This window comes from Prinia subflava, chromosome 29 (genome assembly GCF_021018805.1).
Source record: "Prinia subflava isolate CZ2003 ecotype Zambia chromosome 29, Cam_Psub_1.2, whole genome shotgun sequence".
Lineage (NCBI taxonomy): Eukaryota > Metazoa > Chordata > Aves > Passeriformes > Cisticolidae > Prinia > Prinia subflava.
This window is the reverse complement of record NC_086275.1, coordinates 1,931,745-1,958,562: the sequence shown is the minus strand read 5'-3', so window position 1 is coordinate 1,958,562 and position 26,818 is coordinate 1,931,745. Positions and strand designations below refer to the sequence as shown.

At 63.7% G+C, this 26,818-nt stretch overlaps 2 protein-coding genes across 2 annotated transcripts; both read right to left on the bottom strand.

Moving 5' to 3' along the window:
* Window positions 1–92: 92 nt before the first annotated feature.
* Window positions 93–18,048, bottom strand: ADGRA2 (adhesion G protein-coupled receptor A2). The gene is made up of 19 exons (XM_063420102.1): window positions 17,725–18,048; window positions 10,852–10,923; window positions 7,986–8,057; window positions 7,808–7,879; window positions 7,587–7,658; window positions 7,328–7,491; window positions 7,047–7,260; window positions 6,612–6,776; window positions 5,898–6,099; window positions 5,664–5,813; window positions 5,372–5,533; window positions 5,037–5,246; window positions 4,768–4,969; window positions 4,349–4,557; window positions 4,105–4,232; window positions 3,617–3,740; window positions 3,367–3,512; window positions 3,168–3,257; window positions 93–2,934 (listed from the first exon to the last, which is right to left on the bottom strand). The coding sequence occupies exons 1-19, from the start codon at window positions 17,943–17,945 to the stop codon at window positions 1,725–1,727; spliced, it is 3,885 nt and encodes a 1,294-aa protein (XP_063276172.1). The 5' UTR covers window positions 17,946–18,048; the 3' UTR covers window positions 93–1,724.
* Window positions 18,049–21,938: 3,890 nt separating this feature from the next.
* Window positions 21,939–26,756, bottom strand: PLPBP (pyridoxal phosphate binding protein). Its single transcript, XM_063420073.1, has 8 exons — window positions 26,625–26,756; window positions 26,197–26,304; window positions 25,627–25,662; window positions 25,023–25,098; window positions 24,534–24,668; window positions 24,262–24,404; window positions 23,720–23,818; window positions 21,939–23,464 (listed from the first exon to the last, which is right to left on the bottom strand). Exons 1-8 carry the CDS (start codon window positions 26,718–26,720, stop codon window positions 23,327–23,329), a joined length of 831 nt encoding a protein of 276 aa, XP_063276143.1. The 5' UTR covers window positions 26,721–26,756; the 3' UTR covers window positions 21,939–23,326.
* Between the last annotated feature and the right edge of the window lie 62 nt (window positions 26,757–26,818).

Genomic DNA, 26,818 nt, shown 5'->3' with positions numbered 1-26,818 from the left:
TCTTCAGCAGAAGACTTTGTGAGGGTTAAAAAACTGCAGGCCAGGCTGGATTTCAGCATGAAGTCTGAGAAAAATAACAGTAGATCTTGGCAGATTGGCATATCTTTAATATATTAAACAAAACATATCTGCTAGAAACATTCTATTCATATAAAAATGCAAAAAGACCCCTTTAAGGACATTTCTTTGGCATATTTCCCTCCCCCCGGATATTGCAGGAAGCTCTGTTGATATGTCATTCGCTTGTAAACAGACAAAACAAAGTGTAATTACAAATACAAAGCTTTTCCTCTAATACTGTCAGAATGCAGCAAGCAATAGAACCACGGGCATCAGCCAGGCTGGGGAGGCTGCAGGAGCTGCAGGAAGGGTTCAAACTGTGTTAAATACCAGGGACAATGAAATATTTAAACACTGAATTGGCAGAGAAGCCGAGGCAGGCAGGGAGTGGCAGGTTAAGCCCAGGGGTGCCTGAGCCCTGTGGGGTGAGTGGTTCCCTGGTGACACCAATCCCTTAAGTGCTTTTTCCTCCCCTGGCTCATGGCCCTGCCAGCCCCACGACCCCTCGGAGGTAGCTGCGTTATTAAACTCATTTGCAGGGGAGGCTGGAAAGGGCAGGGGAGGCATCAGGCTCCACCTTCCTCCTCTGCTTTGCTGTAGCCTCTCTGGCTGTGTTACCTGTGTGCTGGGAAAAAGGGGAAGCTTGTTTTTCAATGGGAACAGTAAGTGCTTATCCAGGTTCCAGCCCTTTGACTGTCCGAGGAAGGTCCCCGATTCCGTGGCATCATTCCCTTGCGTTCCCAGGAATGGTCCCTGCTCCCCAGAATGGTCTCTGCCTTCTTAAGAGCAAACCTGGCGATTTTCTGAGCTTGAAGGCCTGGATTAAGGACACAGAGCTGCTCTGGGCCTCTCCCGCCTCTGGGTTCTTTGGTGCTTTGGCACAGAGGGTCAGTCCTGGCTCGGCAGCAGCACAGGTCTGCCAGCACACCCCATTGCATGGCTTGAGCCTCTGAGGGCCTGGGAGCATTCTCTGGCCGTGATTTTAGTGCCTGGAGCCTTTTCTGGCCATTATTTTAGTGTCTGGCATTAAAGCAGTGCAGACAATCGCCTCACCCTGGAGCTGGGGCTCCTCTTACCTTGTGCTTGGCTTTGCGATATGGCTTTGGCACCGCGCCACCCCCGGGCCCACACGCAGGCAGGAACATTCCAGGGGGAGCAGCTGCTCGGGCCGGGGCTGCGGTGCCTGGACGTGAGGGGCACTTGGAGGGTCCCTCAGTGGGAATATTGCAGTCGTGGCACGAGCGGGCCCTGGCCCAGCACCCACCCCCGGGGCCCTGGGGTGGGAGCGGGGCCCTCACGTCACCTACGGCTCTGTCCATACATATATACATTCAATAATATAGCTTTGAAAAATAGACATTTCCTCTGTATAATATAAAATAGCATTTAGGATCAATCTCAAGTGACATGCAGGAGTGATTAAAGCACGGCTGCAATTCTGGCTGCTGGCAGGCAAGGGTTGCCTGGAGCCGCCGGGAGGCTCGGAGCCTCCTCGGGAGCTGGGTGGGCCCGGGGCCGTGCGGTGCCCGGGGGAGCCGGAGCCCCCGGCTGTGCCGCCCACCCCTGCTAGTGCACGCGTGATTCCCGCAGCGCCGCCGTGCCCCGGGCAGCTCCGGCCGCGGCTCCCGCACGAAAACGCTGCGGCGCTTCTTCCTTCCCCTCCTTCACACGGTGGTCTCGCTCTTCCAGAGGCCGGTCTTCATGCCGGCCACGCTGTCGGCGCTGGCCAGGTTGATGTCGTACTTGCTGCCCTTGAGGCCGCCGTTGTGGCTGCCCACGTTGAGGGGGTAGGAGCGGCGCTTCGCCTCCCTCTCGGCGCCGCCGCCCGGCCGCAGGTTGTCCCGGCTGCCGCTCCTCCGGCGAGCCTCGGCGAAGTCGGGCCCCCGGCGCCCGCCGTCACTGCCCTCCGAGGGGCTGGGGACCGCGTCCCCGTCCTGCGCCCCCCGCGGCCCCGCGCGGCCGCCGCTGGCCGGGCTGGTCCTGCCGCTGGGGTAGCTCTCGGAGTGGCTGTTGTGGAGGCTCCCGCTCTCGCTGGACGGGTGCTCCGAGGGGCCCCGCAGCATTTTCAAGCGGTGGTGCTTCCCGTCCCGGCACGGCTTAGTTCTGCCCCGGTGGCTCCTGCGGCCGTGCAGGTTGCTGGTGTGCCTGACGGGCTTCCCGTCGGCAGCGTCCGGCTCCGGGCGGGGCGCCGGGCGAGCATCCCGAGCATCCACCTGGCTCTGGGCTACCTGCAGGTTGGTGAGCTTGCAGCGGCCCCCGGCAGAGCCGGCGCTGCTGGGCGAGGAGGAGGAGGAGGCGCCGCAGCGAGCGGCCTCCGGGTCGCAGCCGATGAAGACCTGCGAGCCGTCCTCCGGCCCCAGCCCGGGGTGCACGTAGGCCTGCATGGGCAGCGCGTTCCGGTACGACGGGCAGCAGGAGAACCAGGAGCTGAGCACGTCCCGGCGCCGCAGGCAGTGATGGGCGAAGATGAAGAGCCCCAGCGCCACGGCGGTGATGCCGTAGAGGCAGCTGAAGACGACGTTCAGGTACCAGCGCTGGGACACAGCCATGGCGCCGAACGTCCACAGGGCCACGTACAGGGCGTGGGTGGCCACCAGCGCCCAGAACTGCACCCGCAGAGAGTGGACACCGTCCCCCTCGGGGCAGGGCGGCCCCGAGTTCAGCGTCACCGAGATGGACCCAGAGTCTGTCAGGAGGTCACTGGTCCCCCCCAGCCGTGGCGGTGGCTCCAGAGGCTCTGGGAGGTCTTTCTGGTGCGAGGGTCGGCACTGGAGGCTGAGCCCGGCACAGAGGAAATAAATCCAGGTGACGAGCAGGATGAAAGCCACGGGGACGTAGAAAGCGCCCAGGCTGGGCCGCCACACCAGCCAGCAGCTGTGCGGGAGGAGAGGGGCTCTGAGGGGTCGTGGTGTGGAGCTGCAGGGCACACCTGCCCTGATGGCTCTGTGGAGCTGTGCCAGCTGCCTGCATCATTTTTTCCCAGTATATAAAAATCTCACTGACCTTTTCCCAAACTTCTCCAGGCTCCCAGTGCCACCAGTTCCCCTGCCCTGGCAGAGGGAGGCCACCCATGTGGGAGAGAGGAAGGGTAGAGCAGGGTCACTTACTAGGGGTTGTTGTCGTGGTAGTTTTGGATGTTGACAGCTGCTGTGATCCCACAGATGATGAGGGGGATCCCGCCGGCGATCAGGTAGAACCTGCAGGGAGGGGAAGTGTCACGGGATGGGCTTGTCCAGAGGAGCAAGTCCCGCCCCAGCCCCTGGAGATGCCCCCGCGGGGCTGGGCAGGGGGAAGGGGGGTCGGTACCGCAGCATGGGTCTGGGGGCTGCCTGGGACATGTCCCTGTCCGGCTGCTGTGGCGCCTTCCAGGTCACCTCCTTGTAGAGTACTCGAGCTTTCACGGCCATCCAGAGCAGCGTGGAGAGGGACGAGTAGTGCAAGATGATGCCGACCTGTGGGGGGAGGCCGCAGTTGGGGAGGGAGTGCAGCGGGCACGGCTGTGCCCCCCGGTGCCCGTCCCGCAGGACCCCGGCGCTGGGCGCTGCCCGGTACCCACGGCCTGGCACACGGCCCGGTAGCCGGTGAGGGTGATGCCTCCCGCGAAGACGGCGGCCGTCATGGCGATGTGGAAGCAGAGGTTAAGCAGCATGTGCCAGCCCTTCCGCGGGATGAGGATGGTGCTGCGAGAGCAAGAGGCACAGGGGGCACCTGTGAGCTCCTGCCTGGCCCCGAGGGAGCCACGGCTGCCTTTGGCACAAACCCTGCACCTGGGGGGAGGCACCAGCAGCCCGTCCCTGGGCACGGAGCGTGGCTGGAGGAGATGAACAGTGCCTGCACACCGGCAAAGGACCAGGACCCAGCGCTGCTCACAGGGGACATTCCTGGAGGGTCATCTCCATGTCCTAAAGGGCCGTGCCACAGGACGGCCATCCCAGTACACATTCTCCTGGCTGAGCTGCTGGGTAGCCCCTCCTGCTGCCCACAGGGACACTCAGCCCAGCACAGCCCCCAGACCCCCAGCCCAGGCACCGGCCGCTCCCTCACCCGTGGTGGACGATGTAGGTGATGATGGTGGTGAAGAGGCAGAGCAGCAGCACGGCTGTGCAGGTGTACATGGCCGGGTGCAGCACCTCCACAGCGCCCTGCGCCTCGCTGGGGAACCCACTGAGCTCCTGCACAGCACAGCACAGCCTGTCAGAGCCCACAGCGCCATCCCTGTGCCCCTCCTGCAGCCCCCACGCTCCCCAGCCTGGCAACACTCCCCCCCTGCTGCTCACCCCACACCTACCATGAGCACGGCCACGTTGCTGAGGTGGCGGCAGTGCAGGGAGGTGACATTGGGCTCGCGGGCGGCCAGCTGGCACCCCTCGGCGCTCCAGCCCCCCATGCCCCCCAGCACCTCGAAGTTCCAGTACGCAGCCACGGGGTCCGTGCCCTCCCCGGGGTGTCGCAGGGACACAGCCACCGGCTCTGACAGGTTCCCCACTCCACAGCCATCTGCAGCCACACAGAAACCTGGTCAGCAGGACAGCACCCCTCCACCTGCACCCCCAGAGGGGCTGGGCACAGGGGACCCTGCACATCCCACAGGCACTTTGCCATCTCCCCATGAGGACCCCAGGGATGGCTCTGTGCTGCGGGAGCACCAGCACAATGCCCCAGGGAGCCCCACAGGGCACCCCAAACACCCCACCCTGCTGCCCTTACAGGTCCCAGCGTAGATGACCGGGGTGGCCACACTGCGGCGTTTGCCGTCGTCGGCCAGGCGGGAGGAGTTGCCGGTGCTGCAGAAGAGTTTCCCGTTGCGGAAGACCAGCAGCTGGAGCTTGCACTCGGCCCCCGGCAGGGCTGGGGAGGGGCTGGCGAACAGGCTGGGGGGCAGCTGGATGGAGGCCAGGGCGAGGCTGTTCTGCGGGCGCACAGTCACTGTGAGCAGGGGCCGACCCCCAGCCCCCCGAGCCCCGGTGCGCCCGTACCTTGATGTGGAAGCTGGTCAGGGAGATGTTGGGCCTCCCCGTGGTGCAGCGGAGCCTGAGCTGCTGGTCAGGTGTGGCCTCTGCCCCCCTCTCGGCCGGGGGGGGACGTCCTTGCGGGGCCCCATCCCAGCGCTGGAACGCCACGCAGCTCAGCCCCACGTAGCTCTCGGGCTTCACCACGTACGCCTCGAAGGCGATGTTGCGAGAGTTCTGCCAGCATCGAGGAGGGATCATCAGCCCTGGCATGGGCAGAGACCTTCCTCACATAGCCAGAGACCCCATACCGGCAGCCCACCCACTCCTCCTCCCCACATCCAGCCCGTGTTCCCCCTCACCACTGCCATGTGCTGGGAGTTGCTGCTCAGCGTGTGGGCCGCGATCCTCTCCAGGGAGCGCACGATGCTGGTGCAGGCCTTCTCCTCCTTCTGGGACATCCACAGGATGTGGTCGTCCACCAGCATGATGTTGCTGGCCATCTCCACGATCACGTCTGTCAGCTGGGGACAGCAAGCAGCTCTGCAAAGAGCTACCACCATCCCCCATGGAAACACCCCAATTCATGCTTTTCCACCCCAAAAACACCAGGCTGCCCTGGGGCAGGCAGGGGACACCTGCAGTGCTCATTACCTGCTTGATCTGGTCCACGTAGCCAATAAACTTCTCTATCATCTGGGCCACATAGAGGACATCAACCATGTCCGAGAAGTTGGCTGCCTCGGCCGTGTAGACGCGGAGCTGGTGAGCCAGGGTCAGGGCGTTGGAGGCATTGATGGGCATCTGCAGGGCAGCACAGCCACGGCGGGGCCACGGTCACCGGCTGTGCCCCCTCGGGGCCAGCCGAGCCCCCGGGCCCCCACTCACCAGCACGAAGGTGTAGAGCACGCGGGTGATGTCGTTGGTGTACAGGCAGTGGGAGTAGTCGCCGTCCTCCCAGCGCCCGGTGCGGTCGCAGCGCCGCCACGCCTGCTTCTCGCCCGCCGAGCCCGCGCCCGCCGGCCCCGCGGCGAACGGGTGCTGCAGGCAGGGCTGGTAGGCCGTGATCCCGGCCAGGGTGCGGGGCCACCTGCGGGCACCCACCACAGTGACCCCGGGGCACCGCCACCAGCGGCCCTGCCCTGAGCCTGCTCCCCCTGAGCAGCTCCTCCCCCGGGCACGCAGCCCCCTCTGCAAGCCGCTGCTGCCCCTGGGCTCGGGGAAGGCTGGCGTGGTGCTCCCCCAAAGGACCCCACCCTGTCCTGTCCCGTATCCCGCTCAGCTCCGGCAGCGCAGGGGGAAGCAGCAGCCAGTGGGGGGGCACCCCTAATTTAAGCCACATTGGCTGTGCCAGTAATTTATATTCCGTAAGGGCCCCGCCGGGGTTACGGCGGGCGCCCGGAGCCTTTCGTCTCGTGCCAGAGAAATTCCAACACCTCTGCTGCTGGAGCCAGGCTGCGCCGCCCTCCCCGCGGCCGGTAATCGCTACCAGACGTGCGGTCACCTGCGGGGGAAAGGCCCCGCACGCACCGCCCGCTCTCCGTGTGGCACCGGCCACGTGTGTCCCCCCCGCCGCGGCACCTGCGCCGCCGCCGGCCCCACCTGAAGTCCCCGCGGTTGTTGGTGACCCGCTCGGCAGGGCAGTAGGACGCAGAGGTCTCCAGCACCACGATCTCCACCTTCTTGCTGACGTTGCCCTGGGAGGTGGAGACGGCGCATTCCCACTCGCCATTGGCGGAGACGTGGATGTTGGAGAGGATGAGCTCGCTGCGGGCACAGGAGAGGGGCTGGCACGGCGGGGCTACCCCACAGCGATCCCCCGAGCTTGGGGACACGGGGACACACGCCATGAAGCACCAAACGTGCTCACACTTGGCAGCTCACCCATGGCACTTAGTACCCGCAAACCTGTGGGTCCTGTGGCTGCGAGTGGTCGTCCCCATCCCCGTATCATCCCTGTCTCTATCCCCATCTCAATCCCAATTCCATCTGCATCCCAATCCCATCCCCATTCCCCTCCCAGTCCCCATCCCTGACCTGGTGATGAAGGTGCAGTCATGGATGAGACTCTCCTCCACAGTGACGCCCGTCTGCTCATCCTCCTGCACGGGCTCGCGGTTGTGGAACCACCGGATCTGGGTGCTGTTGTCCAGGTACGTGGCCGTGCACTGGAAGGGCAGCCGGTCGCCCTGGAAAACCACCTGGCGCAGCGACGGGATGAGGTGGTGGGTGTGCAGCTCCGGGGCTCCCGCTGCGGGGGACACAGGTGAGCCCGCGCCGCCACCGCCGCCGCCGCCCCCGCCCCGGCCCCGGCTCACCGCAGCGGAGCTGCCCGTCCCGCGCTGCCCGCAGGCCCACGCCGCGCAGCTGCCGCGGGAACGCGCACGCCGTCCGCTCCGAGATCTGCGCCGCGCGCTCGCGGGCCCAGCGCAGCACCCAGCGCAGGTTGCAGTCGCACGTCAGGAACTCGGTGGCAAAGTCCCTGCAAGGGATGGTGTCACGGGGTGCCCGCGGGGCTGGGGCACCCACCAGCCCTGGGCCCCCCCCGGGTGCTGAAATCCCAGGGCACCAACTCACACGACTTTCAGGGAGGGGAGCTCGTCAAAAACACCAGGCGGGAGGCTGGAGAAGATGTTCCCAGACATGTTCCTGCAGGATAGGAGAGAAGGATGGCATGGAGGGGGCCAGGGAGCTGCTGGCAGAGGGGACACCTCCAGGCCCTTGCTGTGTCTGCGCACCCCTTCGCTCTCAGGAGACAGGGACGGGGCTGGCCAGGGTGTCCCCAGGGAGCCACTTACAGTCGGAGGAGGTTGGGGAGCCCCTGGAAGACGCTGGCGCTCAGGCAGCCGATGCGGTTGTTGGAGAGGTCCCTGCAAGGTGAGCAGAGGGGCCGTCAGGGCTGAGGATGCCCCACTGTCCCCGTTGTTGTCCCCAGGGCCAGCCCTGGGTGCTCCAGGGGGCTGCACCGGCACTTACAGCCGCTTCAGCTCAGGGAGGCCGAGGAAGGCGCCTGGCTGGACTGTGCTGATCAGGTTGTTCTTCAGGTCCCTGGGGGGAGACAGACACAGATCTTGGGATGTGCTGTGGGGAGCCCCATTTCCAGGAGACACAGCACAGGGGGCACGAGCACACCCGTTCCACCCCATCCCCTTCCCTGGCCCCCCAGGCGCTGCCAACCCCCTGCTAGGGCCTCATTAGCAGTTTTCCATCCCATTTCTCTCTCGTTATCTCTGCGAGGGATGCAGGACAGCGTGAGGCTCCCCGCTGCTCCTGGGGGATGCCAGCCCTGGGCACACTCTGGGGGCCTGTGGAGCACTGAATGTCCCTGCACTGGCACTGGCCCCACGTTCCCCCGGAACAGCCGTGTCCTGGCGGGTGATCTCCTGTGTGCGGGATAAGAACACGGCCCCGGATGGGCTCTGCAGCCCTCGGGAAGCTCGTTTGAGCAATTAGCTTGATTGCATGCGCACATCTAATCAGGGGCTCGCCTGGCACACCCCGCGCGGGGCGGCTGCCGGCAGAGAGGGGGGCACTGCTGGCATCGGCCACTCTGCCCAGCCCCTGGGACCCGAGGCAACTTCTGCCGAGCACCAGAGCTGTCCGGGAGAGGAAATGGGATCCATATGGACCCGTGTTTATTTATAGCAGTCTCCGCAGAGCTCGTCGCTGGCTCTCCCGCTGCTCTGCCTGCAGCCCTGGGGACACTCCGTGAGCCTCAGCCCCGCTGGAGGGCCACAGATCCCGCTGGAGTGGCCGGGGTGGGGAGCGGTGCGACCCCTTCCAGCAGAGCCGGGGTGCGAGGGGGGAGCCCCGCCGGAGCGACGAGAGGGGCCCTGGGGAGAGGAAACGCAGCCGGCCTCATCCCGGCCCTCCTGGGCTGATTAAAAGCCGTGTCCGCTCCTGCCTCCCCAGCGCTCCCGACGGACAAACGCGGCCCCGCAGCTGCCCCGGGCGCAGACAGGTGCGCGGGCAGGTGAGCTCAGGTGAGCTCAGGTGAGCGCGGGTGCTGAAGGAACAGCTCCGCTCACCTGCAGCGCCAGCGCCAACAGGAGTCTGCACAAACACCCGTCAAAGGCCCTGCTTCGTGCCCGGGGAGACCACGGCTGCCAGCGCCTGTCCCGCTGGGTTTCCCCCCCAGAACACCCCCAGCACTCCCTGCCAGACAAAACACATCCCGTGACAAAACTTGCGGCCCCCGGCTCAGGTCTGGGGGGTCTGGGTGCTGCAGGGACCACCAGCCGGGGCCCCAGGGATTTGCAGCCAGCCTGGCGCTTGGCCAGCCGCAGCCTTCCTCACTCAGGCACTTCCTCCCGCGGGCCAGGCCGGGGCTGCTGCTGCGATTTCCGATAAGGCTCCTCTTTTTCTCTGCTCTGCGCGTTTGCCTTTGCATTTCCTGCTGCCCCGAGCCCCCTCCTCCCGCAGCCCCGGCCGGGTGATGCTGCAGGCGTGAGAGCCAGCAGCGGCTCAGTGCCACGTGTGCGTGGGGACACCCCAGCACCACATGTACATGGGGACCCCAATCACCACGAGTGCACAGAGATCCCCATTGCAGCAAACCCTGGCCCAAGGACCCGAGTTCACTGCCCAGAGCACACTGGGGTGAGCCCACAACCCCCTGTGCACCCACAGCAGCCCAGCACAGACAGACAGATGGACAGGGTCCATCTTTGTCCCTGCTGTCACCCACCGAGCCCCTCGCATCCCGCCAGGGCCGTTCCCAAGCAGGGCTCTGCTAATGAGCGCTCCCCGCCGCCGCATACCGTCCCTGCTCAGACTCATTAATCTCATTACGCCGCTACAAATCACTGGAGATGCCAAGCCAGAGGGGAGGTGGTCCGTGGGGGCAGCCCTGACATCCAGGGAATGGCTTCTCCCCATTGTGCTGGGACCCCAAAGCACCCACGGTGGGTAGCCAGGGTGGGCGGGGGCCTTGCCAGCCCCAGCATGGGGAGTGGGGGGCCTGCAGCCCCCACGGCGTCCCCGCCGTGCCAGCGCAGGCTCTCCGTGGGGCACGTCTGTGCCACGGCCCCAGAGCGACCCGATGAAAACAATTCTGGCTCCTGTCGAGGGCAATCAGGTGCGGCACAGAGCAATGTGGCTGGCCAGGGTGGGGGAGTGCTGGCCACCCCCCTGGCCCCCTCTGACCCCGTGGGGAGCAGGAGGTGACCTGGGGCAGCTGCTCTCCCAGGATATGGAGACCTTTGTGGGGACCCCAGGCACACGGGGGCTGCAGAGCCCTGGTCCTCCCCAGCTGTGGCCCCTCGGCTGCTCCATGACTCCTTCCCGTGTCCCACGATCCCTCCTGTTCACGAGGGTGCAGTGCCAGGAGCAGGAGGTGACCCCACACCTTGACCCATGTTGGGGAGGCCTCAGCTGTGTGGGACGGTGCCCCCAAGGGGGCTGCTTTTCACTCCCCCCAAAGGCAGCCCTGTGGGGATTTCCACGGGAGCCCACACAGCGCAGGAATGCGCGAGACCCTCGCAGGGCCATGGCAGGGAACAAAACACCCTCAGTGCCGGTCCCCGTGCCTGCATACCTACAGATCAAACCCATATGGGGGCCGTAAATCTCCCCTTCTCGCAGCTCCCTCCATAGAGATGCCTTTCATGGAGAGATAAGAAAGTTGACTTTGTTCGGGGGGACAATGTCGCTTTTCATACCGGCCCTCACGCAGCGCCCACCCCACTGCAGCTCCCGGGGTCCCCGGGATGCCCGTGGGTGCCAGTGGCAAATGCAGTGCTGGTCCTGCTGCAGCACACCAGGAGCAGAACTCCAGTGATGGTGCTGCCACCCACCATGGAAGCCCAACCTGCCCCCGCCCTCCTGCCCGAGCCCCACTCACAGCTTCTCCAGAGCCCGCAGCCCGAAGAAGGAGCCGTTCTCCAGCACCGTGATCTTGTTGTTGCTCAGCAGCCTGTGGGAAGAGCAGAGGGAGAGGGGCAGCCCCGTCACCTCACCTGCCACAGCCCCCCAGCTGTGCCCTGCTGACCCAGGAGCTGGCGGGGAGTGAGGACAGGCAGGGCCCCATGAGAAGCCACGGCCACAGCTGTGCCACTGTGCTGGTGGCCGTGGAGAGCTCCAGGTGTGCATGGCCAGGTGGGAACACGGAATGCAGTGGCCGTGTTGGGAGGCACTGCATGGTCTGCATGCCACGGACCACACGGAGGGACCGTCATGGGAACCCTGTGCTGGCTCTTGGGGCATCACCTTGGTGCAAGGAGCCACACGTGCAGGAGGTGACCCCCACCCCACACCAAGAGGGCACCCCAGCTCCTGATGGTCACTGCACTGTGGCTTTCCCAGGAGCCTCCCAGCAGTGAGATTTCATCCCAAGTAAAGAGCTTTGCTGACCAAAGGGCCCCTTGCAGGCTGACGGGAGTGGACAGAGGGCACAAGCATTCAGCCAGGAGCTCATTAAAGCTCATCAGCGCAATTAGCAGAGCCAGACCCGGCTCTCGGGACCAGCGCTGCCTCCCCGGGGCTCCCGTGCGGCCGCGTGGGCAGCGGCGACGCCAGCGCCGGCAAAGCGACCCCGAGCCGGGGCCGGGGCAGGCGGCAGCCGGGCCGGGAGGGCATCCTGGAGCCCCGGCAGGGGGAGGCGCGGGATAAAAGGGCTCATTGAGGGCGGGCCGGGGCTGTTTACACACGGCGGGCCCGGCTGAAAGGCCGCTGTGTGCTGCAGCCCGGCCCCTCCGGACGCGCTGCCCGCGGAGCCGCCGCCGCGCTCGGCTCGGGGCAGGACCGGGACCGGGACCTGCAGCCCCGCAGGCGGGGTGGGAGGGAAGGGCCGGGCTGTGGCAGCGCGGCCCCCGCATCCTGTGCTAATGAGGAGCCGCCACCGGGCACCGGCGCGGCCGCGGGGCCCTCGACCCGGCCGGCGGGGAGCGGAAACGTCCGGCGGCCCCGACAGCCGCAAATTGCTTCCACACGGCCAGGGCCGTGCCTGACCCTCTTCTCCCCGCCGGGACCACTCTTTTTCAGGGCTCGGCTCGGCCCAGCAGCGAGCACCGGTACCGGCTCGGCCTCGGACCCTTCCCAGAGCAGGGCGCAGCTCCCGGGCCGTTCTCATCGCTCCTGGCACGGCCCCGGCAGCCCAAGGCGCGCCCCAATTCCCCGCCGCGGCATCCCTGGGGGCTGTTGCTCAAGGCCGCGCTGTCCCCAAGGGCTCCAGGAGTTTTCCATTTCAGCGCAGGAGATTTCACAACAGAGGGCACGGGCGGTGCGGGGGGTGCAGCTCCGCGGCAGAACTGGAGCACCAGACCCGCAGCCCGCGGCTGAGCCCCGGGGACGCTCGCTCAGAGCCCCGGGACCATCGGCACCTCTGCCCCAACACCACAGCTCCTGCCTTAAAAGGCAATGCCCCTGACTTCCACCAGGGTCGGCTGCCCCTGTGATCTGCACCCTACAAGGGCAGAGCCACCCCCGGAGCCCTCCAGACAGAGGCCGGGACCCCGCACGGCTCAGGGCACCCCGGGCTGCAGGTGCTGCCCAGTCTGTCCTTCCTCAAGGAGAAGAGATCCTTGACTAAAAGGAGGGGCTGGCACAAAAAGGCTGTGCTGGCAGTGACAGTTTGCCCAAAACTTTTCTTCCCAGTAAAACTTTTCCTGGGTAGGGATCCTGGCTCTTTTCTTCCCTGTCCCACAGAAGGCATCTGGGTCGCACTCCCCAGTCACAGCCCACATCCTCCAACACGGGTTTGTTTTGTTTTCTCTAGTTTCATGGATATTATGTTCCAAATTGTTTTCTGTTTGGGTTTTTTGGTTTGTATTTTTTTTCTTTTTTTTCCAGGAAGTTCTCATCAGGCTCCATGGCCCTTTCCATTCCCACATGTCCAGAGGCAGCAGAGCTGTGTGTGGGTCCTTGGCCCTGTCCCCTTACAGGACATGAACTGGGAACCCCCAAATACAGCGGGATCGGTGCCCACGAGGCCACCCCGACCCAGCCCAGGAGGCTGAGCTACTGGAGGCCCAGCTGTCGGCATGTGGGGATGGAGCTGGAGCCCCTCACTGCATTTCAAACCCTGAGAGCTGCCCTGGCAGGAGGGATCAGCTGGGGGGAAGGGGAAGCGGGGCTCTAGGCCATCCCACCACCCCCGGCTCACCGAGGCCAAGCTGCTGTCGCTGGGCTGGCAGATGCAGGCGGGGGCTGCAGTGGTTTCCTGCACGCTCACCGAGGGCTGGGCATGCAGAGGGGACCCCCTGCCCTCCCATCCTGGCAGGCCATGGAAGCAGAGCCGTGGCCTGTGGAGCTGCTGCTCATTTCCCAGCTCAGGCTGGGACCCCTCAGCTCAGTTCCGGAGGGATGAGCCTGCAGGGAGGCCTGGGCATCTCTCTCACCCCCAGGCCTCGGTGCCCCCCCGTTTCTGCGCTCTCAGAACCCTCCTGAAGCGGCTCCCTCGTCCTGCCCAGGGCCCTGGGACCCTCCGGGGAGCGGGGGCGGGCGGGGGCTCCTGCCGGGGACAGCCCCGCCACGGGGACAATAATCGGCTAATTGAGCGGCGGCTGGAAAAGTCCCTCTGGACAATGCGGGGATTAAGGGCTGGAGCACGGAGTCAAACGGAAACGACGGGGGATGCGTGGTGGGGATGGGGGGAGCCCCAAGGAGCATCCTCCCACTCCGGGGGATCCAGGCCTGGAAGGGGTGCAGCATCCGTGCTCCAACCCCCCCTGACAGGGCTGTGGGGGCTTGGAGCCCCCGAGGCTGCCGGCAGAGAGATACAGATCCCTTCTTCTTCTCCTCCTCCTTTTTCATCTCAAAAAGAGGAGCCAAAAGTGAAAAAAACAAGATTGTTTTTTCAAGCGTGCTGGAATCCACTTGGATAAATAACAGCTCCAGAAACTGGGCTGCTGAAACAATAAACTTCCTCTGGACCCAACCAAAAAAGGACGCGGGGAGACGGTGGCTCCCCAGCCCGGGCGGGGGCTCCTGGGGGGCCGCGCGGGGGGCGGGACCCGGCCCGGCTCTGCTCTCCAATGCATTAATTCAAAGCATATGCCGGCGGCAGATACGGCACGGGCTGCGCCCCCAGCACGGCTGGCTGCTCTGCACAGGGAGCTCGGGAAGAGAAAAGAGGGGCCCCGGGGCTGGCGAGAGGTGCTGAAGGCTCTGGCAATGAGAAAGGCTCTGGGGGCGGCTGTACCACAGGGGGGGCAGGCAGCAACATAGAGGGACCCCACAGAATCCCAGGGGGACTCTGCAGCATCCCAGAGGGGCCCACAACATCCCAGGGGGAACCCACAGTCCAGCAAGGGCCCCACAGCTCCCAGAAGGAACCTTGCATTCCAGAGGGGACCCCACATCTTCCAAGCCAGTGGGGCTGGAGAACCCCAGACCTGGGGGATCCCCCCCCTCCCTGCTTGTTTGGGTGCTCGGGGGCTCTTCCCCTCCCTGTGCCGTGCCCGGGCGTTTCCTCCAGCCTCACGTCACACTGGGCTATTTCGGATGGTGAAAATTATTGTTCCAACCCTTGGCTTTTGTTAGCACAGGAAAAATAAGCCCCGGAGAGAGGGCGAAGCCTCCAGAGCCAGCCTGGGCCGGGATGCTCCAACGCACCGGGCAGCAGCACGACCTGGAAAACCCAAACCCGATGGAGCTGCAGCCCAATAAACAACAAATAAAAAGCTGAAGAAGGCTTGAGAAAGAAACCATCTGCAGGGCCCAGGATAGAGTGGCCTTGGAGCGGGGAGTTCAAGTAGAACTGGAAATTGGTCATAAGTCAAAGCCCTCTATTCCCTGCAGACAATCTGTAATTTCAGTGCAATCAAGCTGTGCACATAAATGAGGCCTGTGCTGGGATTCCACATCTGGAAGAGGTTTGGGCTCCCGCCCGTGTGACAGCGGGGCTGGCCCAGCCTCTGCAGCTCTCGTTAGAGATGTGGCGCTTTTTCCATCGGGCGATTAGCACGGGTCAGCCGTGGGGGATTAAAGCCCTGTTAATCCCTGTCTGCAGCACCCTGCACCTCCCAGCCACGCTGCACCCGAGAGGTGCCAAATCCCCCGGTCCTGACTGGAGCCGGGGCTGGGGCCACACTGGTGCCAGCTCTGCCAAAACAGCCAGATGACCTCTTCAGGGCCACTCAGAGCAGGGTGACAACCCAACGCACCGAGGCTGGCACCCTCCTTCCCCCCTGCAGGGAGCTGGGCACAGGAATAACCTGGGTATAAACGGGTGGGTGTTGGAGAGCACACACCAGGAAACCTCTGCTGGGGCTGCAGGGGATGTGTGAGCATCGCCCCCCTCCCCAGACCCACAGCCATCCCTGGGGATCCCTGCCAGGGGACGAGGGGAGAGGACACCCAGCTCTGCGTAGCAGACACTCCCCATCAGACACCAACACGTCCCCTGGGGCACTGGGACCACGCCGAGCCCAGCAGTGGCTGCAGGGCTGGTCCCTGGGGCCACTGGCATCCCTCACTCTTGTCCTTTGTCCCCCATTCCTGCCTGCCCGTCCAGGGGTGATGCCAGCCCGTTTCTCATGGGGGGTAAATGCGCAGCAGCTGCCGCGGAGGCAGAGCAGGATTCCTCAGCACAGGCCTAAAAATTAAAGATAAATAAAGCAAGAGTGTGGGAAAAAGCCAAATGAGAGGCGGGGTGAGGGACCCACAGGGTGACAAGACCTCCTCTGGCCACTGAAGCTTCTTTGACCGCCCGCCTGTCCCTGCCTGGACAGCTGGACCTGCAGCCAGGCCAGGGTCCCTCCCGTGCTGAGGGAAGAGCCTCAGCACTCAGGCACTCCTGACTGCAGCCTGGACCGGATGAGCGCTGGAACACAGCTCTGCTTTGAAGAGTTACTGCCCAAACACACTTCCTGCAGCAGGGGCAGCAGCAGTGCTGAGCACCCTGGGGGACACAGGGGAGCTGAGCACTGCAGGGCACAGATGGGACCTGGCACCCTGGGGCACTGACAGGACCTGGCACCCTGGGGCACGTGTAGGAGCCCTGCTCAGACCCAGCTCATCTGCAAAATTCAAGATTTGGCTGTCCCCAGCAGGATGTCCCCAAGGCACGTGCAGCCCTTGCCACATGCCTGGGCCCCTCCACTCCCTGCCCGCACCCCAGTGGCTCCAGGAGACGCTCCCAGAGTCGGAGCCTCTGGTTTTGATTGTTCCATCTGGAAAGGGTTTGGAATAAATCATGTTTACTGCACGAGAGCAGAGCCAGGGTCACTGCATATTTGTAGGTTTCTGCCTACGCCTGTAGGTTTCATGTCACGTTTTAGTGGGATCGTGTAATGCCCTAATGCTCCTGCACGGCCCTTCCAGCCCCTCTGAGGGATCCCCCGGCACAGGCAGCACAAACCCCCTGCTCTGCTGGGAACAGCTGGGGAGGGCACTGGAGCAGGCCTGGGGATGTGGGATTGGGATGCTTTTCCCAAACAGAAACTGACAAAGGACTCAACGTCCCCATGGGTGTTTGTGAGGGGCTGACACGCAAGGAAGGGCCACAAGAGGAAAGACATGAAGAGCAAAGCTCCCAAGCGTGATGGAGAGCGCAGCTGTCACCTGCCTGAGGCCCCCCCAGTGTCCCCCACCAAGGGCAGCCCAGGACACCCATCAGTGCTGCTGTTCTGGGACAATTTGTGCTTTTAATGTGGCACTCAGACCCTCCCCATCCTGTACCAGCAGCGCCTTCATGGCCACACTCCCCATGGGGACAGAGAAGTCACCTTGGCTGCCACCACCACCCCAAAGCGAGGACCCCGTGCAGAGAGGAACCAGAGCAACGGCAACAGCAACCCACGGGTTTGGGATGTGAGAGCAGCCAGGACGAGGCAGCCCCCAAATCCTCTGCAGCGCCCACCCCAGCCCACCCAGCAGGGCAGGGAGGGAGCCGTGAGCACGGGCAGGCAGCACAGCCCTCCCGACGGGGCAGCGCTCCGGGAACAGCGGCGCTCCCCCAGCTGCAGCGCTGCCAGCCCAGCCTCCAATCCAGATTTTAATTCAAACATCTCCTCTGGAGTTATAAATAAACCCTGCAGCGAGCAGCACACGGCTGCCAGCTCCAGCCGATCCCCAGCCCCCGGCACAGGGGCCGCGAGGAAGAGGAGCCTTTACGGATCAAGCAGCAGCTTTAGAACCTCTGCACAAACTCCAGACCCGTTAACGGCTCTTGTTCGCTCCTCAATAAATATTTCCAGGGACAGCAGCCACTTTCAAACAAAAACACGTTCCCCAGCACGCAGAAACGCTGCGGAGAAAAGCAGGAGACAGAGCCCGTTTCCTGCATTTCCAGCTCACGTCCACGCCAGCCCCGCTCTGCCGCCGCGCCGTGGGGACAGCGGGGTCCCTCGGCAGCCCAGAGCCACGACACCGCTTTAACGCGATTTAAACCCCGCTACGCAGCACCGAGCGACGCTTCCGCTCCCTTATTGAGAGGAAAAAGTAACTTCACTGAGCCCCCGACCCCGCGGGGCTCCGCGCCCAGCCCCGGTGTCCCCGGTCCCCGAGTCCCCGCCACCTCTGCCCGGCGCGGGGCGATGCGGGGCTCCCCCCGCGCAGCTCCAGCACGAGGAGGGCTCAGCTCGACCCACGCGTGGGCTCCGGTCCCGCTCGGGGTGCCCGGGGCAGCAGGGGTGGGGCGGCGCGGGGCAGTGCGGGCAGCAGGGGGATGCCCGGGGGAGATGCCCGGGGGAGATGCCCGGGGGAGATGCCGGGGACGGGGGGGATTCCCGGGGCCGGGTGCGATGCTCGGGACGCTGCCGGTCGCGGTACTCACAGCGTGACGGTGCCCTCGGGCAGCAGGCGCGGCTCGGGGGGCGCGGGGAGCCCCCCGCCGCTGCAGACCACCCTCCGCCGGGGCGCGCCGGGGCCGCCGCCCGCCTTGGCCCGCTCGGCCGCGCACTTGCAGCCCAGGCTGAGCGCGGGGCAGCTCCGAGCACCGGCCCCGGGGCCGCTCAGCGCCGCCGCCAGCAGCACCAGCGCCGCCGCCCGCCGCATGGCCCCGGCCCCGGGCCACGGCTACGGGGCTCCGGCTCCGCGCCCGCCGCCGCCCCGCTCCCCGGGGCGGCTCCGGCGGCGCCGCCTCCCCCGCTCGCCGCGCTCCGCCGCCGGCCCTGGCGCCTCCCCCGGCCCGCCCCGGCCCGCCCCGGCCCCGCCGAGGGCAGCGGCTCGGCCCCCCCGACGGCACCGGCGTGGAGGAGCGGGGGAGACCCGCACGGAGCAGAGCGGGACCCCGCGGGCAGGAGCCCGAGCCCCGTGGGGTCCCGCAGGACCCAGAGCGGCGGTGCCCGCGGGCCGGAGCGGGGGCTCTGCGCTCCCCCTGGAGGGCTCCGGCTGCTCCCACCCCGGGCCGAGCTGGAGCCCTGCGCGGGTCAGAGCCACACGGTCCTTGTGGCCGTGTCCGCTGTGACATCCCCGCTGTGACAAGCTCAGGGTGCCGTGCCCAGGTCGGTGACACACACGCGAGCCCGGCAGATCTCCTGCGCACGGGGGTTCCGTGGTCTCCCACTGCCTGTGGGACCCCGGGACCCCGCGCTGTGGGAACTCCCTGCACGAACGCACACAGTTCACTCCGTGGTCACGCTGCTCTGTCCCCTCCCAGCCTCCGCTCTGCAGTTAACACTCGTCCCCCTCGGCTTCCCTCTTTGCTTCAGTGCTTTTCACACTAAGTCAAATATTTTTCTTCCCGCTCCCCCCTCCCACGTCCCCGCTGCCTCTCCTGACTCCAGCCCTCCCGTCCGCCCGGGGCTCGGCTTCTCCGAGGCCAAGGCTCGCGGCAGCATCAAATCAAAAGGATCAAAAGCCGGCAATGAAGTCTGCAGGACCCTGTGCCAGGGAGCGGGGGAGAAGGGTCAGGGAAGGACGACAAGACGACGTTGGGAATGCGGTTTCTCTCCAGGACCAACAGTTCCTGGAGGAGAAAAGAAATTTACTCCTCTCTCCAAATAAATAGAACCCTCCTCGGCAGCCGGGGAGTGGAGGCGCTGCTCAGCTCACTCCGGGCTGCTCCCACTCTGCTCTTGGTCGGGAGCACAAGAGCCCGCAGAGCTCCCAGCCCGGGCAGGGGCTGCCTCCTGCCAGGCAGGGACAAGGACTGCGGCCCCAGGGGCTCTTCAATGGCCAGTCACACCCCCAGACCTCCCACCTCGGCACCGGGGGGCAGCTGTGGGACCCCAGAGCCCTGCAGAGCAGCATCATCCTGCCAGTAAAAGAGACAATGAGGTGTCCCACAGATTTCCGTCTTTTTTTTTTTTTTTTTTTTTTTTTTTTTTTCCTTCCCGTTTTTTCCACTGAGCAGAATTTTCCCTGCCCGGGTCCCACACTGTGGAATAACACTGCCCCAGGACACCCCCAGGTGAAGGAGCCTCTGGGGAAGGGGCTCAGGGACAGGGTGGGATTGTCCTGCCGTTGTCCTGTGCAGCACCAAGAGTTGGGCTCCGTGACCCTTGTGGGTCCCTCTCAACTCAAACAGTTCTTTGATTCTGTGCTGGTCCCAGAGCCTAGAGCTGAAGCTGGAAGAGCAACAGGAAACTGCTCATGTCCAGTATCCGCCCTCAGCTCCTGCGAGCATCAGCGCAGCAGGGAACCCTCCCAAGCCCCCGTGGTGAGCGAGGCCTCCTGCTCCCAGTGCTGCAGAGGGCTGGGGATGAGCCTCCAGCCTGGAGCCTGCTGCTCTCCCTGGGCATTCCCACAGGGGAGAGGAGACTCCTTGTCTCAGGAACTCACAACACACCCAGCACAGGGACAGCCCAAAACACCTCAGGGTACGGGGCACAGCTATCTCCCTTCCGTGGATGAACCCTAAATTCAGAAATCTGTGTCTCCAGGAGCTCCAGTACCAGCACTGGAATTGCATCCATGGCACCCTGAAGCAGTCAAACCTCTGTGCCTGCTCTTCAGGATTTCAGTCTCTAAATCCCCTCCAAGAACAGTGAGAACCTTGTCCAAACTGGGATGTGTGGAATACCCTGCCCCAGCCCCACTTGGAGGAGAGGAGCTCAAGCAACACTTTCCACATGCTTTGAGCTGAGAGTTCAGGTTCTTTCAACTGCTTCCAAGCCCCTCTCTGTGCCTTTCCAGCCCCGACCCCTCCTGATGCCTCCGGCCCTGGAGACAAGGCAACCCGTTTGAAACCCCATCGCCACAGTGCTGGATGCCAAATCCCCGTGTCCCTCCCTCCCACTCGAAGGTAAAAAACCTCCTTAACTTCTGCAGGCACAGGGAAAGACAACAAGCACGAGACTCTCTCTATTCCTTTCACTGGGATCCAATAAAAACCTTGGCAGTGGCCGTCCTTCCTGCCGGAAAGCCGATATCCCAGAAATAAACACACTTTCCACTTTGAAGGGCTGCAGCACGATCCGCCTGGGCCGAGCTGCTCCGGGTGTCCCGGGCCTGACCCACAGCTCCTGATCTCTGCTGCTTTGGCACGGGTTTTGGCCCGAGAATGAGGATGAGCCATTTCCCAGGAGCTGGAGAAGAAGGAGCAGCAGCAGATCGCCCAGTCCAGCATCATCAAGGGGTTTATTCTTCTTAGAATCAGCCAAGTCTGCACATGGATGTGCTCCAAGCCCCCAAGAAGTGTTCCACCATGGAGCATGTGAAGTGCTGAGGCTCTGGGGGGTCAGCCTGGTCAGCCCCCCTCCAAAGGGCATGTGGAAACAGGGGTGACCTCAGGGGACTGCCGGGACTGCCGGGGCCGTGCCTTTGCTCCAGAGGGGCGACGCCTGCGCCTTCGGCCACTGGAAGGTATGAGGGCGGAGGAGTCGCTGCGTCTGCTGCCTTCCTCCAGGGCACACAGGGACAGGGACAGAGGCAAGGACAGGGGCAGGGACAGGGACAGAGGCAGGGACAAGGGCAGGGATGGGATAAGAACATGGGCAGGGACAAGGGCAGGGACAGGGACAGAGCCTGAGCGCTGCCATTCCCAGCCCGGCCCAGGCCTTTGATGGATGTGAGCCCAGCCGGGCCGCGGGGGCCGGGGCTCGGCGCGGTTCGAGCCCGGGGATTCTTTCATCTGCGGCCCGCTGGCTCCACTCCAGGGACCAGCAGTTCCCATCTGCCGGGTGACCTCTGCCGGGGGCGTGGGTGGTCTGCGCCCCACGGCCCCCACGGGTGTCCGGTGTCAGCGGCGCCGCATTCCCGCACCCGCCTCGGGCTCCGGGAGGTGCCTCGGGAGGTGCCCGTGGGCAGCGCCCTCTGCCCCGGCCTCGGGCAGGCTCAGACACTCGGGAAGGGCGGCAAACCTTGTGGACACAACGAGAAAAATCAGTTGGAAGCTCCACGGGTGGGAGAAGCAGCTGCAGAGGAAGGAGCAGAGGCTCTCGCAGATTCCCCCTCCTCTCCAGAGCCTTGTCATGGCCCAGCTTGGGCTGTCCCAGCACAGCACCCGGGCTGCTCCCCGAAGGCCGCCCTGCTGTGCCACAGCCCCGAGCAGCGAGCCCGGCAGAGCCAGGGAGCCCCGACGGCCCCAGCAGGGTCCCGCACCTGGCCGAGGTGGGCACACGGCGGTGAGGAGGGCACACGGTGGTTCTGTCTGTACCTGGGCGAGGTGGGCACACGGCGGTTCTGTACCTGGCCCAGGTGGGCACACGGCGGTTCTGTACCTGGCCCAGGAGGGCACACGCCGGTTCTGTACCTGGCCGAGGCGGGCACACGGCGGTTCTGTACCTGGGCGAGGCGGGCACACGGCGGTTCTGTACCTGGCCCAGGTGGGCACACGGCGGTTCTGTACCTGGTCGAGGTGAGGTCACGGCGGTCCCGGGCCCGCCCCGTGCTCGGCCCGGCAGCGCCACCCAGGGGCTCCTGCGGGGACAGCTCGCGACACGCGACATCCTGCCCAGCGCCACTTCAGAGCTTCCCCACCAAAACCTGCTTCGCTTTCTTTGCCAGCCCCGTCTCACCCTCCTCCCTCCGCCCCAGCTCCAACAGCGGCCCCAGGCTGCGGAAAAAGCTCCGAAGGCAGCTCAGGGCATTTATTCACCACGCTGGAACATAAAAATAACATCTTTAATAGCTTTTGAGTTGGCACAGATGGCATCAAAACTCACCACTGTTTATTACTAGACTATGAACCACACAGGGCGCAGTGCGAGGACCCCACGGCGCCTCTAAACCACGGAGCTACAACAGGGTGGTGGTGGAGTTGACTCCTTTCATTTACATTCAGCTTTAGAGAGCGAAACCAACGGCGAGATTTAACCACACGCACACAGAGCAAAGCCTGGGGAGGATGTTCCTGCTGGCAGCTGAGCTCTCCTCCTCTTAGCAGACACAAAAGCCCAAAACTCAGCTGTAACAAGGTTGTGGGACTGGCTGAACACAGGAGCTTCTGCTCACACCTGAAGGGAAGTGGCAGTCCCATTTCCCTCTTCCAAGAGCAGGAAAGGATGTTAAGACATAGCCTGGAAGCTCTCTCGTGGCCAAATGATTTTTTTTCAGGAACCCACAAGGCAGTGGGACAATAACACCTCCTTTCCTGAAGTATTTTCCAATGGAAAGGTCCCTGCTGCCCTGAGCACTGATATCTTCACACACGTGTAAAGGGGGTGGCACAGGCACCAAACCATGAGGGGCTCACCTTGGAAAGCAGCAGCAAGCTGGTGGCAGAGCAGAGGCCTGGCAGAAACCCCCCATTCTGACCAAAAAACAGCAGCAAAACTACTAGGCAGGATGAAAATAATTCCCAACAACAGAGGAGGGAAAAGAAGGGAAGGGGAAAGCATTCCAGATCTGGGCAGTCACGGAGCCATGGGAAAAGTTAATGTCAGCCTGAAAAGGACAAAATTGAGCCGAGAAGACACTCCCACACTTGTGATGTGCAGCCAAAACATCACACCATGAACTCACAGTGGCAGCTGAGCTCCTCACAGTCCCCTGTGCCTGTCACTCACCCTTTGGCCATGGCCTCTCCTGTGTCACAGCACGGCCCCATCCCAGCTCCAACCATCCCATGTGCAAGACTTGTACGTGGGGAAACATTTACAGTTTCTGGCAAGATCATAACGTGCTGGATGAAGTGTTTAGTCTTCAGTGAAAACAACCAGCACTGCTGCAGTGACACCCACCTTGCTCAGCAGCAACCCCAGCCTGACAAACACTCGTTTGCCCAACCCAATTGCCCCAAAGTCTCTGTCCTTGATGACCCTGAGGAACCAAGACACCACAGCCACTTCCAGCCCTCAATTGCCTTGTCATTTGTTGGTTATAAAGATTTCCAGTTTCTAGGGGTACTCTATAATCACAATGGTTATGAGGCCTCTGTTCCAAGGAATTCCCTCTCCACCATCAGGATCGGGCGCCGACACGGAGGGAGGTAAATGCATAGTGAGGTGTCCCACAGCGAGGTCTCTCCCCTGGCCAGGCCACTTCTCCTCCCTTTAGTGCCCCTGCACTGTCACGGCCTCTGCCTGGCCTTGGCTGCCAGTGGGGGCCTTGCCCCCCACGGCTTTGTTGGAATAATCCCGCTCTCCAAAAATGGTGCTCCCGATCCTGACGTTCGTAGATCCAACCTCGATCTGGAAGGGGCAGAGAGGAGGAGGTCAGGGCAGGGCTCCCACCACGGCCCAGCCTCAGCTCCCACAGGATGGCTCCCCATGGACCCAGCACCCACAGCTACACCCAGGGGCAGCTTTGGTCCCAGGAATCCCCCCAGGACCAGGAGAGCCGCCCTGGGATCCAAGGGAAGCCTTAGAGGCCTGTCTGGGTGGCGCCTGGGCTGGAATTTGGGGTGCAGGTTTGCTCCCTGAGGGAAGGAGCAGGAACACACTCACTGCGTGCTGGAAGTCCGTGGACATGCCCATGCTCAGCTCCACCTTGTCCAGGGGCAGGTTCAGCTTCTCGCACAGCTCCTGCCGCAGGGACAGCAGCACCTGCGGCCACCAGGGACAGGGGGTGACACACCCGGACTGCCACACCAGCCCCGTGCCAGGGGGCCACAGACCCTGGTTCCTGCCTGGCCCTGAAGTCTCCTTCCCACAGGACGTGCAACTCCCACACTCCCCACGAGAGCACCATAACAGCGACTGGAGATTTCCCAGATTTACTGACAACACACTGGGGGCTGAAACCTCACCTGGACCAGGGGCTCCAGGACAGCAGCTGCTGCCCTGCCCCAATCCTGCTGCAGCTTCAGAGCATGGGTGGGAGCACCCTGCAGAAAGAAACCTCACAGCTGCACTGACACTGGTACTGAGGGCTCTGCACTACCCTGCACAAGGGGTTCCCACAGCCTCACTCAGACTGGTCTGACTGGGACAGACAAAGTGCAACAGCAAACCAGCCCACAGTGACCCTTTCTCTGAGCAAATCTTACCTGGAAGTCAGGATTTGGCCCCTTACTGAGGTCGTGCCCGATGCTGCCGATGGTCATCAGCCCCACGAACTCCAGGCTGGGGCATTTGTTGATGACGTGCTCCACAGCAGCCGTGGTGTCCCCGGGGGCAAGGCCGTGCTTGCCTGGAAAGGAACAGGGAGATCCTTGCCCAGCTCTGCCAGAGAAACCTTCAGAGCCCAAACCAGCCCAGCCCGTCCAAGCTCCCTGTCCCCAGCAGGACCAACAGGCACAGGTCACAAAGAGCCACTCACTGTCCTCCCCGCTGGTGTTAACTTGCACCATGACCTTCAGCTTCTGGGACGAGCCTTTCTTCTGCCACGAGCTGTTGACTCTGTCTGCCAGTTTCACAGAATCCACCGTTTCCAACATGAACAGGTTTGGGACAGCTGGGGAGAAAACACAGGCTGGGGGAATTCTGCTGGCACGGGATTGTTTGTACTTACAACAGGCATTTGTGAGTTCATGGTTATTGTTTCAGAGAATCATGAAATATCCTGAGCTGGAAGGGATCCCCAGGGATGACTGAGTCCAGCTCCTGTCCCTGCAGACCCCCCAACAATCCTCCCTGGGCATCCCTGGCAGCGCTGTCCAAACCCTCCTGGAGCTGTGGCAGCCTCGGGGCCGTGCCCATTCCCTGGGGAGCCCGGGCAGTGCCAGCACCTCTGGGGGAAGAACCTTTCCCTGGTATCCACCCTGACCTCCCTGACACCACTGCCCACACAAACCCAACCAGCACTCACCGATCAGTTTGTTGACATTGCTCTTCTGCAGGTGGCCAATAAAATGCCACTTGATGTCTGGACAAGACGACAGGATCTGAAAGCAGAGGGAATGCTCAGGTTGGAACAACAATTCCCTCTTCCCCCAGGCAGCATTTCAGTCTTAGTTTGCCCACAACCAAATACCAGACACCCAATTTCTTTGTTTGTTGACCCTGAAAGACTCAGCCTGTGGCTGTGCTGAGGTTGAGCCTGGACAGGGATGGGTTTGTGGCTGCAGGGAGTGCTGTCCATGGGAACAGAGAAGGCAAAGCTCTTTTGCAACAGTCATGAAATGATATTTTCCCCAAACTGAGTGTTAACTTTTTTTTTTTTCAACAATAACCATGCTTGTCCTAAAAGGCAAAGCACTGTGCAGACAGATCATGAGTAAGGCAGATGTATTCCCAAACTCCTCTGGAGCCAGCAAGGCAGGAGGGGGAACGGGGCAGAGGCAGCGAGGCAAGAATAACCCACCCTTTATCTGCAAAGATAAGGATCCAACCAGATCCCTAACAAACCCCAGGACTTTGAACAGCTCTTAGCTACACATGGTAAGAAAACATGAAGGGAACCGTGTGCTTACTCTGGAGTCTGATGCCTTGTCCAGCAGCTCCTGAACCTGGGAGAATGAAGGAGAATTCTGTTAAACCCACAGCAGGCACAGGGTTGGTGTCCTTGGGATGGGTGCCCTTGGGGCCAACCTGAGCCTCAAAAACACCAGGGAATGCTGCTGTCACCCACAGAGTCACCCAAACTGGGCTGGCCTAAGCTTTCAGGAGGAATTTCCTCACAGAAAGAGCTGTTAGACATTGGAAGGGGCTGCCCAGGGAGGTGTTGGAGTCTCCATCCCTGAAGGTGTCCAAGGGAGGCCCCAGGACATGGCACTCAGTGCTCTGGGCCGGGGGACAAGGTGGGCATCGGGCACAGCCTGGACTCGATGGGGCTTTTCCAGCCGGAGTCTTTCTGGGATGCTGTGCCCTGCAGAGGGGCCCTTCCCAGCCCTGCTGGCCCTTCCCAGCCCTGCAGAGGGGCCCTTCCCAGCCCTGCTGGCCCTTCCCAGCCCTGCTGGCCCTTCCCAGCCCTGCTGGCCCTTCCCAGCCCTGCTGGCCCTTCCCAGCCCTGCTGGCCCTTCCCAGCCCCGGCCCCGACTCACGTAGTTCTCGCCGAAGCTGCGCTGCCCGTGGCCGTAGGCCTCCATCACCATCTCGGCCGGCTTGGTCTTGCTGACGGCCACGAGCCGCGGCTGCACGGCCGGGAGCCCCTGCGGGACAGGCGGGGTGAGCTCGGGGAGCCCCGGCCCAACCCCGGCCCGGCTTCCCCGGGCTGCCGGGGGAACCAGGGGGGCCCAGCAGGAGCGGGCACTGCCCGACAGCGGCTCCTGGCTCCCGTGCTGGGGGCTCAGACTCCCAGAGCCGCGGTGTGCTCCTCCCCGGGGCACCGCGGCTCTGTCCCCGCGGTCACCGCGGACTTGTCCCCACGGCGCGGGCCCGTCCCCGTGGTGACGGAGGCCTGTCGCCCGTGGCAGCGAGCCCACCCCGCGGGTCCCGCCGCGCTGCCCGTGGCCGCCCGTGCCGCCCTCACCTGCGGCCGCCGCGCCGCCGCCTGCTGCACCTGCTCGGTGACGGCGCGGAGCGCCGGGCCCAGCCCTTCCCCGGCGGCCATGCCCGCTCTCCACATCCCCGCCCGCCGCCGCCACTTCCGCCACACACCCACTCCCCGCCCCTGCTGTCCACCAATCAGATCGCTCCGACGAGAGCCGCTGGCCAATGGGAGCG